This window comes from Onychostoma macrolepis, chromosome 12, assembly GCF_012432095.1.
Source record: "Onychostoma macrolepis isolate SWU-2019 chromosome 12, ASM1243209v1, whole genome shotgun sequence".
Taxonomy (NCBI): domain Eukaryota; kingdom Metazoa; phylum Chordata; class Actinopteri; order Cypriniformes; family Cyprinidae; genus Onychostoma; species Onychostoma macrolepis.
The window spans coordinates 12,749,206-12,767,441 of record NC_081166.1 but is presented as its reverse complement, the minus strand read 5'-3'; the positions used below and the strand labels follow the sequence as shown (position 1 = coordinate 12,767,441).

Below are 18,236 nucleotides of genomic sequence, written 5' to 3'. Positions count from 1 at the left end.
TATTTTGAAAATATTTACTATGTATACGTTTATAATCATGTAATGTATAATATATATAAATATATTTAATATATAAACATAACATTTCTCTTAAATATATACGTGCATGTGTGTGTATTTATATCATAAATATACACAGTGCACACACATATTATGTAAACAAAAACTTTTATTTTGGATGCGATTAATCACGATTAATTGTTTGACAGCACTAGTGACATTTATTTTTTTAATTCTTATTCAGTTTTTATTTAATTTTACTCAAACTTTCTGTTTAATCTGTTTTTGGGAAGGTTACAATTTTGGTGTTCAAAATATTGTTTCAGAAACGCAAATAATTAAAGATTGAAATTTAAACATAATTTGGTTGGTTTTATGTTGTTTAAGTTAACTTTAGGAAAAGAAATATCACTGTTTGTTAAAGGAAACAAGATTATTAAATTAGTTTTTAGAAGAGGTAAATTCTCTTTAGACAATAGATTCAATCAGATGGTCAGTTTACACCCAGATGGTGCATCTTACCCACTGACTCAGGTCAACTTACCCTTAGTAACCACGGGAGCCACGGGAACACTTTTTTTTTTTTTTTTTGTAATAAGAAGCCATATTTTTTAGAACCCTTTGTCATAGATACATTCTGATAATTTTAAATGATAGGAAACATCCTGAAATTAATTTAGACACTTTCATTGTACTCATGAGTCCTGCCTAATTTTCCCTTGTCACATAAATAAAAAAATTGCTCATCTTACCCCACTCTCTCCTAAATGTTTTTCTCAGTGTCATGTTGCACCTCGATAGCGTGATAGATTAGTGACAACAGCACTCTTTGATAGTTTACTAGTTCATACTAGTTCAGGGCGAGTAACGTTATTTCTAAAGTACTTTAATGTCGCTCACAAATATAAACACTGCCGGTCGCCCTGGGGCAGTTGTTTTAGGATGGGCTCGCCCATTGTAAAAATGGAAGTGAAGTCGTAAACATTAGCATAAAATGCTAATATATCAATAGACGCACCAACCCGCACAACACATCGATCATTTAAACAAACTGAACATAGGCCTTTACCTTCTGAAAACATTTTGAGTCTTTCAACGTGGAGAAGACATGGCCACTACTCGCACCTGTAGTCATGATCGATAGTCATGATATGAGAAAGTGGTTAGGCCAAACAATGAGATTAAAAACGAGGTGCAGCGGTTTTGATCTCGGCCCGCTGCTGTTAAATCGTTGCAAACGAAAACACTTGAAGGGATGACAGCAAATTGAAAACGGTGTAGGCTACTCTACTCAACTGTATTTTAACCGGGTGGATGGAGTAAAAAAAAATTAAATATGGTGGCAAAGGCACATTCAGCAGTAATAGGCTATTTAAAAATAATAAATAAATAACAATAATAATTTGACATTAATTTCAGAGTCAAGACACTGTGTCACAAAGTAGTTCGCCTACATCTCTTTGGGCACGTTTCATTTTCACAACAATGTGCTTTGCACTTCCTCTTCATCTTCTCTCCGCGAACTGATTCGTGTGTGTGTGGATATCTCTTTCAATTCCTTTTTATTTCATACTGTGAATTCATGCTGTGGGATGACAAGTGACAAACAAATTCATTCAGAATTTCTTTGACCTTCAGTCGTTGACATCAGTATATTTTATTAGCCTTTATTTCTGTTGGAGTCTTACTCAGAGAGTAGCCTAAGAGATGGGGACGGTTGTTGATGACTTCAGGCAACTATTAAGAGGTATTCTCCATTGTTTCACTCTTAATTGAATTTTGTGCTCTTTCAGTATGCATAATATATGTATGTAGGCTAGGCTACTTATTTTTGTATTAGCCTATTCGTTTTTTTTTTTAGGTAACTTTTGAAGGTAACTTTAAAGATTGCTTTTTGTATGCTAAATTATTTTTAATGAAATTCAAAAAAATATTTTTTTTCAGAAGAATTGGGAGTGTCTAGCTGCAGTTGATGAGTTTTTACAAGTTAGAGTTGGTTTTCCAGTTCATTGTAGCCAACTTCATACTGTGGGTTATGCTCTTAAACCTGGATTACAGACTATTTTATGATTTAATTAGTTTTATTTTAATTATCTTTTAATTATCCTGCTTTGCTGTGTTTACTTAACAGTAAAACTTTTTGTACAAAATGGTACACATGAATGATGCCATCATGAGACGTTATCTGTTCTGACACACAGACAGGATGACTATTGTCATCTGAACATCCTGGCCTCTATGGCATTTGCCTGAATTGAACAGTCCTTTGCATATTTCAAAACATATATGCTCTATTGAGTTGCAATACCACAGGAGTTACTGGTCAGATTTTTATCTTTCCACATGTTAAAAATACAAAGCAAATGTTTTTACATTTTACTGTTAGTTTTTATTTACTTTTTTTTTTTTTGTATTTTACAAACAGACTAATGTAGTATAGCTTACTGAGATTGTTTTCTGTCTTTTTTTCCCCAGACTGTGAGCTGTTTATTTTTGAGATACTCCAGGAAGAGAATCTCAGTAATCCTGCTCGAGAGACCAGGGAAATTCTCCTACGAAATTTTCATGTCATCCAAAAGAGGTGAGAGATGTCACAGTATGTTTTATTCATGCGTAGCTATTAGACACGTACTTGCTCCTCCTTGTTTGTACTACACATTGAAAACCACAGAAAGTAAATTTATAGAAGCAAATTATTTGCAGTTTGAGAATTTGTGCTCCCAGTTGAACTACAAATGAAACACAACAGTTAAACAGACAGGAAGCAAATGGCACAGTTCTTCAATTGTTATCTTTTCACAAGCAAGGAGTACAATTACAGCGCTTACCCGCTGGTGTGGTTTTGTGGTTTGCTGTGCTGAAACAAGGTGTTTGCAAGAAGAACAAGCATTTTTTTTTTTTTTTTTTCAGCACTGACTTACATGAATACTTGGATGTCAATGCATCATTTGCAAACGCTGCAATGCACTGTCTTACAGATGCATGTGTTTGTACAGATACTCATCCTGCTATCAATCTAACGCCTCTTCGATTCTTTTAGAATTCGTCGTACGGCTCTCATTGCAGATCTGAAATGTTTATCTAGACTGAGAAAGATAGTGGAACAATACAAACCATTAAAATTTCTGAACATTGTGAAGTTCATTTGTTTAGAAGGTTATTTTATCCTTTACAAAATGTTCTTCTCTAAAAGCATTTTTAAATTCTCTTATTTGCAGACACCCACAAGAATTCCCCCACAGATGTAAGTGAACAGCTGTTTCATGATTCTAATTAATTGCTCACCGAGATTTCCGTTCAGATTCTGTCTTTCCTGGAACAATGGCTCTATAGAAAACAAGTCGGTTTCACAAATGATTCGATTTTCCTCCCACAGCATTTTCATTTTATGTACATCTGTTGAATTAACTCAACAAAGTTTCGACTTTTATGAAGTTCTTGATTTTTTTTATTTTTTATCCTAGTTGAATCCAATCTTGAAGACAGTTCAGATGACAACCGCAGCTCCAGTCTGGGACGCTCTGCCCCCTCAGATGATATGTCAGTGGCCTCTGACTACCAGGAGGAAGGTGCTTCTGAACGTGAGTTCAAGCCACTCTTTTGTGCACACGAGTGTGTCGAATGTCTAATGCATGTAAGCTGTGATAAGTTGAGACCGTAAACTAGTCTAAAGCATCTTTAGCACATTTCTTGTTGTGGGGTTTCACTGGTAGTGATGAAATACCCCAGTGGAGGTGTTTGGTAACAGATCACCCTCTAGTGGATTCCCACAACTCTGCTGCTGGCATTGAGGAGTGTGTGGAGGGGGAATGGGAGGGTGGTCTTTACCCTCCATACAAAAGAGATGAAGCTCTCCCTCTAGTGGCAGGCAAGCGGGATGTTTGGTCATGTGTCCTTAGGTACTTGGGGTTAAGCTGTGGCATGTTTGACTGTGTTTAACAATGGAGTCAAAATGTTAGCTTTCTTGTCCTTCTGACAACAAATATATTTACACTTGTATAGCCTACTACAATTTGGAAAACGCAAACTGGAATGTAATTCAACGTTTAAAGAGAGAAAAACAGGATGTACTGCAGATTGAAAATGGACCGTCAGAATCTGTGTTTTGTGTTTGCTGATTGTTTTTTTTTTTAACTAACGTTGGCAGTTTGCTGTTGCTTCAGGCCATGATCTGTGACTGATCATCCCCAGCTCCTCTGTAACCAGCTGGTCTTGAAACTCAACCCTGTACCTGAGGGGCGTTTTATCCATTTTCTCTTCTTTATCACTCATCATACAACTGACAATTTTCTCAGAGGGATCAAAAGCCTGCAGCTTTGCAGAAATAAGTGAAAAGAATTAAGGCACATTCAGGTCAATAGCATTGATCTATAGTGACCGGCTCAGAGATGATATTGTAATCCAATAATATGCAAAGAGAAATCATAATCTCTCTCTTTCTCTCGTTTTTTTTTTTTTTTTGCTAGATTTTTACTTCATAGAACTATTTTCTTCTCGTAACCGTTTTCCAGATTGAACGGAAAAAAATGTCAGGGCACACAATTGCCATTTGTGAAAACCATAAATTATTGTTTTTATCTTGAATACGCCGCCTTGTTCACTGACACAAAACTTCTCACCACCCTGGTAAAAACGAATACTCCATCGTCCCATTTATTTTATATGTTGTTTGTAATTTAGCAACAAAAGGGGTCAAACCTGGATGTGCTCCTTTGATTCGCTTCTTTGCCGGAAAAGGCTTATAAGTCAAAGAGGAGTAACTCGAAGAAGATTCGCATCATGTCGCTCTTTCAATAAAGATAATGACCAGCAAGGGCAAGTGCAGTTCAGGGTTCATGTTTAGTTCACCAGTTGGGAATCTCACATCAAACCCTACGAGAGGACATTTGGAATTCGAGCGGGAGAGCATTTCGGTGCACATGAAATTAGAGAGAGGAACATAATCATGAAGATTAAGATTCAAATGTGCACCTTTTTCAGCAATTCAGATTTAGTTTGTTTTCTCATTTGCCTTTTATTCAATAAGAACGCTCCATGCTGAGAGCCCTTTTTTGCTTATGTGATATGCATATATGATATGAATGAGCCGGTGTCCTTGCATGCTGATATTTTCAAATTTACCCTATTGTAGAGGAGGGTAAATATAGTTCAGGCATTCAATTCTTGCACCGTTACTCGCTCCGTGATGTCACATGCTCGCCTGTGTGAGGAAGGGAAATTGACTGTGTCTGCTTGTGCTCTAACCTGACTGGAGGACGAGGCTGCAGTTGACTCGTCGATGGGAGGAGTCAGTGTTATTTCATTTAGCCAGCGCTGCCTCCCTGTCTCCAGAGGGAGGTTTGACACTAGATTTGTTATAGCTGACAGGAACAGATGGGCGCTCTATTGTCAGGGCCCCTGTCTGTATGGTAATGTGAACTGAGTTTCACCCGCAGACCGCACGGTTGACCCCACCGTGCCTGCAGCCTCGTCTGGATGACAGCAGCCCTGCAGCCGAGGATGGGAAGCCCAGGGCAGGAGGAGCCTCACAGTGGGGTGGATTTTTTGCCAGGTCAAGTTTAGGAAATGCAAAAGTTGTAGAAAAAAGAAACATTCTTATCGCTGTGAATGGTTTGAGTAGTAGATATTTGCTTGGAATGATTGCTAAAATGATCTAAAAAATAAAAAAAATCACACACAGGACTCCAATCCACCAATCATTTCAGTAATAACAAATAGAGCAGAAAAGGTGTATGGTTTGTCAGTCTGACAGGAGTTTGTGTGTTTAAGAGGCTAATATCAATGCATGTCCTATCAAAGGCTGCACATGCTCTGGGCTCTTTGTGTGCACTGACTTGATTTATGTTCAGAAACAAAAGCCCCTCTCGTTCCTGTTATCTTACCCCACCACAGCTTTACAGGCAAAGCTGGAGAAGCCAATCAGAAAGGCCAAGGATTCAGAGTTAAGTTGTTTCTTTATCACAAATTAGATCATCAAGATGTAAATTAAATTTTTTTCTCAATATCTTAGAGCCTCTAAATTAATGGTTGTGAAATTGATTGTAATGAATCTCTGGAGAGTCCAAAAAGAGCTTGCATCAATGAAAAAGACATTTTAGCTTGGCAATTAAGCGACCCTAAAGTGACCAAATCTTATTTTCGTCATCATCACAGTTACTGTCAAGAATTTTCGGCAGAGCTCTGTCCTGCAGCCTCGGATTGTCATATTTATCCTAATGCAATGGCATGTGGAGGTGAAGCCATGTGATCACAAACACCTTACATGACCTCGGTGTTTGAGTCGTCGTCAGCTGGTACCCATCCATGCCTCTTAACTCCATACGTTTGCTGTGAGTGCTCACACTTTGAGTGTTTCTTCCTCCCTACAGTAAACTTTTGACCCCTGGGTCTTGTTCTGGTCAATTCGTGACCTGTCTGAACTCTGTCTAGGGCAACTGAGTCTACATTATTGACCTCAGCTACCATAGCAACAGCACAGTTCAAATAAAGTTTCACTGGCTGGGACAAGATTTGGATCACGTTTTTTTTTCTTTTTTTCCCAAAAGCGTCCATCCGTTCTAGTAATCATCCATTAATTTCCTCCAATTGCGATTAATATTCTGCTGCGGTTTTGTGAAAGAGTAAAGTATGAGGCATTGGCAGGCTTCATAGGGCACGTTAAATGACTTCGGCAAAGATGACACCATCTTTCCTCTGCGCTGTCGTTTTCCCACCCTCTGTTTCCCTTCGCATTAATTAATTGAAATAGACACATATTAGACCCGAGCATCCTCAGTGCATCGCTGCTTCTGCCATACGGGTTCAAAAGTTCACTTCACTCTCAGAAGGCTACGATGCTGCAGAAAATGCTGATATTTGCTCTCGCTCCGTCTCTCGCTCATTTGTAATTTCACTGTTTCACCCAAACACGCTCTCACTTTTCCTCCAGCCCAGTATAGTGATCATTCGGAAGAGATTTTCAACTGTTAATGTCATATCATTGTCAGTCGCTCTATTCATTGTGCAATGATGAGTCAACAGAGCGTACATCACTATATTCATCATGTGTTTTCTTTCATTGGTTAGGAAAATATTGCTTCTGTGTTCGATATAATATGTCTCGGTCTAGTAAAAGTTACCGTGGGTGAGGAGAGGAAGTCTTTCATGATTTGCAAGGGATGAAATAAGCAGAATATAGGAAGTCACAACCTTGAGTGTCTAATCTTCTTTGCAGCCTGTCAGTATCACAGACAAATGGCAAAACGATTCAATGCTGTGGGTTCAGCTAGAGGTTAGCCTTCCCAGGTACCTCCAGCTCTCTCTCTCTCTCTCTTTCTCTCTCTCCTCTCCCCCTTACCCATCTTGCAAATGAGAATTTGATTTTTCTCTCCACTGGATTCCATTTCTGGAGATTGATGAAGTTTCGATGCAAGGCCCAGGTGGCCTGATGCTTTCATTGGGAAACAAATGAAAGCGTGTGTAGGTGTGTTCGCCTGTACACCCACAGGGAGGGAGTGCTGTTCGAATGTCTTCTATGTGTCTTTTTTAGTTTTAGCTGAATGCAAATTTGCTCTCGGCAACCGGTCTGTTGCATTCTTAATATTTACAAATGCTTGTGTTTTGCAAGGGCATTTGTGCAGTGTTTTTATGCTAGAAATGAACACTCACAGATTATTTTTTTGACTTTGTATTTGCTGACATAATCCATTTGACGTTTCTGACTCTTTGAGGTCTGTTCTACAGCAGCATTTGGAATGTTTTCACATCTTTAAACTGACCAGACGAACTGTTTTTCCATGAAATGTCTTTCTACCCTATGATTTGTCAGCCTGCGTAGGTATCATTTATCTGTCAAAAAATGGAAAATATTATGCTAATTGCCTAATTTACCATATGTTTTAAATTGAGTGTTGAAACATGTAATAATCATAAAAGAGTTTTTCCCCCACATGGTTCTGAATTTGAGTAAGGAGCTTCACGAGTGAGAGGCTATATTTAAGTTTGGGAGATTTCTGGCCTGGTAGTGCACATTACTGCAGTGTGTGTGATAAAACACAACCATCGGTAACCACTGAACCAAATCATTTCCATGATGACTGGCAGGGCTATGATATGACAGATTCCAATGTACAACAGAAAAAAATCCTCTTGAAGTTATCACAAGATGAGGATTTTCCGTGAAGTGATTTTTTTTGTTACAACAATGCCTGGCTGCAGTCCATAAGCACCTTGAGCCAATAAAAACACTTCAAGTTAACTTATCCTGCTCTCCTAAATTTTATAGAGTAGCATAAGATGGAAAATTGTCTCCAGATTTGTGTTGTGTATATAATAAATTATTTAAAATAAAGCACAAGTTTTATTTTTATAAAGAGGACATTGCTCATATGGCTGGATTAAGATTACAGATGTGTAACTGTTGGCTATTGTAGTTCTACCATTGAACGGTTGAAGCCTTTGAACTTTCTATTTATTTACTCAAGGACACGCGCGGTTCTTCCGAACTGTAGACCTATGCTACTGCGCGTGCTGCTCCACAAAGACAATATTTATAGGCAAATTACTATAAAGGTATTTAGAAAGTATTTCAAATGTGAATTGTTCGTTTTGGTTATTGTCCTCATATATATTTATGCGGACCTAGCTTATTTAACTCTAAACGAATTTCTCAAAAATAAGAGAATCCGGACATCATGTAAAAAAAAGAAAGAAAAAAAAGGCTGTATAGGCTAACACTCGGCAAAGGTATAGTAGGCTAAATGTTTTTTTTTTTTATTATTATTTGGAAACGAAAGTTGTGTAAAAAGGAAAAAGGAATGCAGTAGCTAAATAACGCCACTGATGGATTTTTTTTTTTTTAGCATTAAAAATAACTATTCTGAAGACCTAAATTCTGAATTCCAATGTGTCATATTTAGTCTATAATTTATAGCTTAATTTGGGCCCATAGGCTATATGTAGCTGTTTATAAATGTATTGTTTAGGCCTAATCCAATTTACTGATAGCCTACTGAAATAAAATGAGTCTGTATATTGTGATGTTTTATTTTTGCATAGGTCGAAACATGCCCGGTGACTGAATTGAAAAATCACGATCTTGAGTTAACAAAGTTTATTGATTATTTATGGCAGAATTAATGACTACATAAAAAATCGTTTTAAATGTGAACGGTGTCTATAATAGTTAGCCTATAGGCCTACTAGAAATCAATTCAAGCAAGCATTTGTTAAAACCTGAAAAAATGGAGATATAGCTTATCCTACAAGCCAGCTACACACTAAAAAAATAAACATTTGTGAGAAATGGAGACAACTTTTATTAGGATGTCATTTAATTAATTTTAAATGTTTATTCGTTGTCATGTTCTGTTATATGTTAGATTCTGTTTTTTACGTTTTATGTATGTATCATATCTATATAGGCCTACTGAATTATTTTACAGTCAATGTTGTCGAAGTTCAGTTTTCTTCAGAGAACACCATTCACTTTCACTTAACACGCGCCCTCTGGTGGACTTTTTTTTAATTTTATTTAGCTTTTACAATTTTCCTCAAACTAAAGCAATCCTACTGATATTTACACGTTTTATATGAACTAAACGACACTTTTAGGCCATTACTTAGTACTATCGAATTTCATGTTTTTTTTTTCTGAATTTGAAATCTGATTAGTTTCACTCACTCATTCTCACTTAAATAAAACAGACCCACAATAGCAGTTTTCTGGAGTTTGTCAGACGGTCATAAATACCTGTGTGGCACACATGTATGTGAGCGTTAACAAACACGTCAAACTTTACGACCGTACTGCATTCCTCATGTGATCGATGCTTGATATCATGAATCTTGATTTGCCGTCCGCAGACAGTCGACACGTGTCCGCTGGCATATTACATCGTTCTTGTATCAAAACTGTTCAAAGAAAACCTAACAAACAAGCAGATAAGAGACGTAAAACTATGAAATTGTCCAATAGTATTCCTTTACCTTTGTTTTTCAAATAGCCTATAGTAGTATAGCCTATAGGCTATTTACCGTCGAAGTGATCGTCTGCACTCATATAATTTAAATTCATTAAATCGATAGCTGCAATAGGAGGACTAGGACTATAATATATTTTGTTTCAACATTAGTGTCAAGTAGCCTACAAGAAAACAGGGATTTTTATTTTTTATTATTTTATTATTGTTATGCTACACAAATAATATTTCAATATTAGGCTATTTCGCATATAAAATTGGAATGTAGAAAAAAACAAACCAGGCAGTGTGTGTGAGTTGTGATAAATGTAGCCTGTCCCATTCTGTGCAGTCTTTGTGGGTCCAGTTGAAATGGACTGTAAAGTGTTACGAACCCATCTGGTTAGCTATGATATTTATATATCTTTATATAGGCCTATTCTTTAAACACCTAGATGAAAAGCTGTGTGTGTGATGTTATATTTTAAATGAAACAAAATTAACTGCTTATTAGATGATAATAGTTGTTTAGCATCCATTAACATGATCCAATGTAGTTACGAGGCAGAAGAAATTATACATGCTTACCTCTTTTTTGTCCTGCAAATCCCTTATATTTGTAAAGACTTACAACTTGCACTGTCACCTCAGAAGGGTGGTGGTATATAATTTAGCGCTGTAGTTACTTTCTAATTGGCTAAACTGATGTTTTTACAATTCATTCCGAAATACAACACTCCCCGTCTCAACCCTTTTTTTCTTCTCTTATAGGAATGTCTCAATTTCTCCCCACATTCAAAACATTTGCTTGTGACAGAGTGTCTTGTAAATGGATCCAAAATGATATTGAACGGCTAATAGAAACAGCAGCAGCAATGCAATGCTATATTTAAAATTAATTAAAGAAATGCCTGAATTATACACTCCAAAACATTTTAATGCCACAATGTTGTCTAATGTAGGTAGTTTATTTAAAACATTTCATCTGTGTTTTTATCTTAATTTTTTTAAATACAAAGGTAACAGATGAAGATCTGTATATATGCAGTCATTTTTACTTTCTTGGGTGAAATAACGAACATCCTTTTTCCTTTTTTTTTTTTTTTTTGGTAGCTTTTATAAAAAAAATAATAAAAAAAATAGGAACCTGCTCATAATTCTGGTTGAAATAAACACACACTTATTTTTATTGTATATTCATGTCTAGTTTGTTCATTTTTCTTTGTGAATTGGCTATAAACGACAGCACCGAATTCCAAGCTTCCTCATGCCTCAGCTCCACTAGTTTAAGTATATTTCCACATCTCGCCGAACTCATTTTTCTTTGCAGCCGTGTGTGATGATGACACTGCTTTCGAGTCATATCTCCTCTGGCTGTCGCACCCCAGTCCACCTCTCTGCCATCTCAGGATTATAGTACTTGCAGTTAAACTTTTGAATGGATGTCATAATATATGGGGGTAAAATTTATAGAGCTCTGCTCTCTCAACGGAGGACCCCCTTTGCTTTCCCTGCTCATTGCCAGACTATAAATTTTCCTCTTGTACGGTGCGGCTCGTCAGTAAAGGAACAATGTTGTGGCACTAAAGCATGCTAAATGGTTTCCCACATCATGTGTGAAGCCCACAATTGCGCCTTTAAACAGAGGCCGACTAAAGGTCCATCCTGGAATCTTGTAAATAATAAGTAATACTGCAAAACTGTTCAGGGGCTGCATGATTTCAGGTCTCATGTTGTGAATAACAGATCCTTTTCATTCAAATCGAATCAGTTCTTGTTAAGGACAATTTAGAGAGGTGATGTTCAATTGAGCCGTTCACCTAGGGATCTCTCTCTCTCAGTCTTTCGCTCCCCCTCCCTAATGCCTTTCCCTCTTTTTTTTTCTCAGCCTCCTAATGTTTGCTATGTGCAGGCATCGCACAGAGGCCACTGCCTTTGCCTTTAATGAGGAAAAATGTGTCAATTTGCTGTTCTCTGTGTGCAGTGTGCGTATTGGTGTGCTCGGAGTGCTCCTTTTTTCTAATCAAGTGTTGTACAGGAGAGCGCAGTAATTCTGGTCTTTCCATCTCTCCCTGATCAGCATTCCTCCCCTGCCCTCTCCCTTCAGCCCCCCAGGGACCCTCGTGCCTTCTGTTTCACCTCATCTCTGAGGTTCACGCCGAGGTCAGCCGCAGGCCCGTGCACACGGTGCGTAACTGGAAGACATGGATAGGGCATCGATCTGATGCAGATTTCTTGCACTGTTTATATACTGTATATACGGGCATCTTCTTGTCTTTTTGGCTTATTGCTTGATATAGGAATTTTTTTCATTTATCAGTGTGTGTGTGTGTATATGTTTAATACACATTCCAGTAATTTAATAAAACTCTTAAATGTCCTCAAAATTAATATTCATTTTCATACTGTACTATATAGCCTACTGTATTATTTTAATGGCAAGATTCAGTTGTAACATTAACAATGATTAATTAAGATTGTAGTATTTTTTATTTATTTAGACAAATAAGAATAGAATTTTAAAATCAGCCATTTATCCGATATCAGCCATAACATGAAAATAATTATCAGATTTATTTGTAAAATTTGGTGCATTATAATGGAATGCTTCAGTATGCAGATGTGATCACATGATCGGTTAGTAATCTTTCATGGACTCTTTTAATCAATATGTTAGTGATCTTGACTTTTGTGTCCACAGTAAATCATTGTATTGTGTTGATGGTCGTATTCGGAAACATCAAGGTACACCTGAAATGCAGACATGCAATCTTCCCAAGATATTTAATAATTTTATCAGTTATGTGCATTTTGATCATTGCAAATGTCATAAAGATATAAACAGAGAAGAGAAATCCCGCACATTACCAAAAATATAAAATATTTAATGTAACATTTTGATCATCTGACCTTTGTCAGGCATTTAAAAAATTGAATGAAAACAAACTTAAATGCATAAATAAATCTACATTTTGTACATTTTGCATTTATGTCTTTGACAGTCCTTTGCATCTGTCAATGCTGACTGTGCCCTGTCATTGACTCATAGCCATTCAACTGTGATGCTATTTAATGGTGTTTTACATTAACTTCCTCGGATCATTACAGCATCAATCAGATTTTTATAGCCGGATCACCTGCTGTGCTCATAACATCACCTGTGAGCGCAGTATTATGCATGTTGGTGAGGATGTTAAATGCACGCAGAGCCCAGCTTTATTATCCAATATGAACACCTGAAATGAGCTTATGACGAACGGTAATTAATTAAATAGTATATGAGGTTGTTTGTTCGCCACTCATTTGAGACCAGCTGCTCTCGCTGTCACATTTTTCGATGTCATTGTTACAAAAGGGTTCTCTGCAGAACGAGTCTGTGAGGAGTAAACACAGCAGCCTATTGGTGGTGGCAGGCAAGATAGGAGTAGCGTGACCTGGAGCTGTGCCTACCTCCATGTTGCAGAAGGAGGGGGAGGGAGGCTGGGCCGGCCATCTCTTGGTTCTCCCGTATCCCGCCGAGCTCCTCTCGTGGCATCAGTCCCCGCTCTCCTGCTGCTGTGGCACTGATGAACGTCCCTCTGCGTGGCACGCTCAATGCCTCACTCCACCAATCTTGCCCTGCCACATCGCAGAGGCCATGCCATGCATCACCACAAAGCGTCTAGCAGCCGCGGAGAGCGCCTGGAGGAAAGTCATTAGCTTTGTGTCGCTCCCTTTCTCCTCTCCCCATATCTCCACGTATTTGTGTGCCTCTTGTCATGACTTACTGACAAAATCAAGCTTGGAATTGGACGAAAACTAAATAAGTCCTCTGATGTATGATTTTTGATTCATTTTGATGCTCCATGTTTGTCTTTGAATACTTCAGAATAATTGATGTTGGTAAAGAACAACATGAGAAAACAAGTCGGAAAAGGCCTAACAGCACAAAGCCTTTGAGAACGATGGTGATGTAACACTCTGAAATATTCATAAACAACCACAGCACATTTAAATGTAAATGATTGGCCTTATGCTAATTAAGGAGGGAGAATGCAAGGGGTAAGAGAGTTAAGAAACCTCACCGCTCTGAATAATTAAAAATGCAATTTATAGGCGAAATGAAAATCCTCAAGACCCGTGCCACGTGCATTTTTTATGTCACTTTAATAGTTCTACAGAGGTAAATGATTTTGTTTATGATGGTTTCAAATGTGCATGTTTATAAAAACATGTAGAATCTAAGGAAACTGACACAATGTAAGAAACAGGCAGAAATTTAACATAGTTCAAGCTCTTGATTTTTCTTTTTGGCTGCTTTTTGTCCTCTGTGGCTTTAAATATATCAAGCTCTGATTGGTTTGAGGGAAATGACTGAAGTTAAATGTTGCGTCTGTTCGGCCAATCAGAATCTTGGGTTTCCTTGGAGACAGTTCAGAATAGAAAAACATGCCATTTTTTTTCTGTAGGTGAAATGTTTGGTTACACTGCTACCCTGTGGAAGAATCACGAATATAGAGACTGGCCAGAAACACGCCCACTGTTTGGTTTCCTCGGGAAGGCAGGTCGTAGGTTGTGAAGAATGACTGAACACAAATTCGCCATTCATTTTGCCATTGCTTAAGTCTCTGACCGCACCATGGGGTCAGACAGCAAGGCCTGAGGAAGAAGGTTGTCAGTAGGTGTGTGAAGATTAGAAAGACTGTTAATTGTACGCCATTCTCACATTTCTTCTGTTTATTCTGTTTCTTCTGAACTATTACCGGGGCTTGACCTTTTAGATAAATGAACAGAGGGGGATGTGGATGGATGAGGGGAGTAAAAGGTGTCTGGATGAAAGAGCACAAAGAGAAAAATGAACAGAGAAGTGGCTGGACCGAGGCCTCCGTTTTTTTCGATGATACATCAGCTTACCCTTGACAAACAGTTGTATTTATGACGACGTAGATGTGACCGAGGGTAAGGAAAAGGCTCACGTGTGTTCGTGAATGTGAGTGAGGGTCAAAGGGCTTCTCTGCGAGATGGTCATCTGTCTGATAAACTGGACACGTAACATGGCAGGCTACAGAGCTCGATGGTGATGTCACGCAGACTGGGTGCGTTTGATGAGCTGAGTCTTATTTATAGAGGCATTAGATTCTCCAAGCTGTTATATCCACCACTCACATCACAGTTGCACTTATCGTTGTTTTTATGACATTTTTTTTACACTGACAAGTTCAAGACAGCCCTCCGCACAGTTGACTGCATAACGCTGTCTGTTTCATGCATCGAATGGCAGCCTTAGCTCAAAGAGAAGAGATGCCACAGAGATTACTTCGACATTAGTGTGCAGGGAAGGAAGCATCTGCTCGTGTCTAAATGAGTTTTAAATAAGTCTGGTAGCGTGCCCAGAGGCCCACCTGTCGCCTACGCTCTCTTTTAGCTCTTGAGGTTTGAAGTTGATGAAAGCCGGATCGCGAGGGTGAGGATTTGTGTCTCGTTTCCCTGTTTGCAGCAAATTGTTCGCCTGCGCTGACACTCTCATATGCCCTAGAAAACATGCTAAAAATAGACGCGTGGGTGCAGATTAAAGTGCAGCAAGCCCTGCACAAGATTTTGATATATTCTTTATTACATTTGTCGTCATATTAGCAGTGCCATCATGGGCCCGGGACAATTTTTTATGGGTGGGCCGGGCCCCCTCTTTCCTAGAGCCTTACGATGACAGGAAAAAAATGGCAATTTTAGGGGTGCAAAAGCTCAATGGTACACCTTTGTACATCATCTACACCTAAATAAATATATATTTATCATTTATAGTAACTGTTTTATTTACAAATATCTGTGTGTGTGTGTGTGTGTGTATATTTAAATATATATATATATATATATATATATATATCCTGTTGTTTTTTTTGTTTTTTTTGCATATTTGTCACACTTAAAAGATTCAGATCATCAAACAAATTTTAATATTACACAAAGATAATGCAAGTAGATACAAAATGCAGTTTTTAAATGATGATTTCATCAATTAAGGGAAAAAAGCTGTCCAAACCTACCTGGCCCTACGTTAAAAATGAATTGCCCCCTCCTGTTAAATCATGAAAGAACTGTGATTAAACACATTATTTTAGAAAGCCGAGTTAAATTTCACTAGCCACACCCAGGCCTGATTACTGCCAGACCTGTTGAATCAAGAAATCACTTAAATAGAATCTGTCTGAAAAAGTGAAGCATGCTTAAAGAGCAACACATCATGCCGCAATCTAAAGAAATTCAAGAACAGATGAGAAACAAAATAGTTGACGTGTATCAGTCCGGAAAGGAGTGGCCAGCCTACCAAAATTACTCCAAGAGCACAACGACGACTCATCCAGGAGGTCATAAAAGAACCCAGAACAAAATCTAAAGAACTGCAGGCCTCACTTGCCTCAATTAAGGTCAGTGTTCATGATTCAACAATAAGAAAGAGACTGGGCAAAAACAGCATCCATGGGAGAGTTCCAAGGCAAAAGCCAATGCTGACCAAAAATAACACAAAGGCTCGTCTCACATTTGCCAAAAAAATATCTTGATTATCCCCAAGACTTTTGGGCAAATATTCTGTGGACTGATGAGACAAAAGTTGAACTTGCATGCCCCGTTGCATCTGGCTTGAAACCAAGACAGCATTTCATAAAAAGAACATCATACCAACAGTCAAACATGGTGGTGGTAGTGTGATGGTCTGAGGCTGCTTTACAGCTTCAGGACCTGGATGACTTGCCATAATTGATGGAACCATGAATTCTGCACTCTGTCAGAAAATCCTGAAAGAGAATGTCCAGCCGTCAGTTTGTGACCTCAAGCTCAAGCGCACTTGGGTTCTGCAGCAGGACAATGATCCCAAACACACCAGCAAGTCCGCCTCTGAATGGCTCATGAAAACAAAATTATGGTTTTGGAGTGGCCAAATCAAAGTCTGGACTTAAATCCAATTGAGATACTGTGGCATGACCTTAAACAGTCCATTCATGCTCGAAAACCCTCCAGTGTGGCTGAATTAAAAAAATTCTGCAAAGAAGAGTGGGCCAAAATTCCTCCACAGCGATGTGAAAGACTCATTGCCAGTTATCGCAAACGCTTGATTGCAGTTGTTGCTGCAAAGGGTGGCACAACCAGTTATTAGATTTAGGGGGCAATTACGTTTTCCACATAGTGCCAGGCAGGATTGGACAGCTTTTTTCCCTTAATAAATGAAACCATTATTTCATTATTAATACAATGTATTTACTCGGGTTATCTTTGTTTAATATAATTTTTTTTTGATGATCTGAATCATTCATGTGTGACAAATATGCAAAAAAAAAAAAAGAACAGGAAGGGGGCAAAAACTTTTTCACACCACTGTATGTATGTGTGTATATATATATGTATATATGTGTGTGTGTGTGTGTGTGTGTGTGTGTGTGTATATATATATATATATATATATATATATTTATTTATTTATTTGGCTTTCAGATGATGTATAAATCTCAATTTCACAAAATAGGATAGGATGTTAGGATAGGACAATATTTGTCTGAGATACAACTATTTGAAAATCTGGAATCTGAGGGTGCAAAACAAATAAAATATTGAGAAAATCGCATTTAAAGTTGTTCAAATGAAGTTCTTAGCAATACATATTAAGTTTTGATATATTTACAGTAGGAAATGTACAAAATATCTGCATGGAACATGATCTTTATTTAATATCCTAATGATTTTTGGCATAAAAGGAAAATCGATCATTTTGACCCATACAATGTATTTTTGGCTATTGCTACAAATATAGCATTGCTACTTATATGTATGTATATGTGTGTAATATATATATATATATATATATATATATATATATATAATTTATATCACTGTTATTCAAAAATTTAGGATCAGTAAGATTTTTTTTTTATTAGATCTTTTATTCAAGGAGGACACATTAAATTGACCAGAAGTGATAGTATGACAGTCAATACATAAATTGTTAAATAAGATTCTATTTCTAATAAATGTTTTTTTTTTTAACTTTCTAAACAAGCACCAAATCTGCATATAAGAATGATTTCTGAAGGATCATGCGAAACCATGAAGCTTTGCCATCACAGGAATTAATTACATTCTCAAATATATTAAAATAGTAAAACAATTATTTATAACTGTAATAATATTTCACAAAAGTACTGCTTGTTCTCTATTTTTCAAATAAATTCAGCCTTGGTGAGCATAAGAAACTTCTGTTGAAAGTATAAAAAAATCTTACTGACCACAAAAACAGTGTTTTTAAAATATATATATATATATAAATAA

The 18,236-nt window shown here is 37.4% G+C and overlaps 1 protein-coding gene across 1 annotated transcript in view; it reads left to right on the top strand.

Moving 5' to 3' along the window:
• Positions 1-1,506: 1,506 nt before the first annotated feature.
• skap1 (src kinase associated phosphoprotein 1) overlaps positions 1,507-18,236 on the top strand; it is a 30,523-nt gene continuing 13,793 nt past the window's right edge. The window contains exons 1-4 of the mRNA XM_058793229.1: positions 1,507-1,747; positions 2,476-2,581; positions 3,219-3,244; positions 3,465-3,581. Of these exons, the coding sequence (XP_058649212.1) occupies positions 1,708-1,747; positions 2,476-2,581; positions 3,219-3,244; positions 3,465-3,581 (289 nt within the window). The 5' untranslated portion in view covers positions 1,507-1,707. The remainder of the gene's footprint in view (positions 1,748-2,475; positions 2,582-3,218; positions 3,245-3,464; positions 3,582-18,236) is intronic.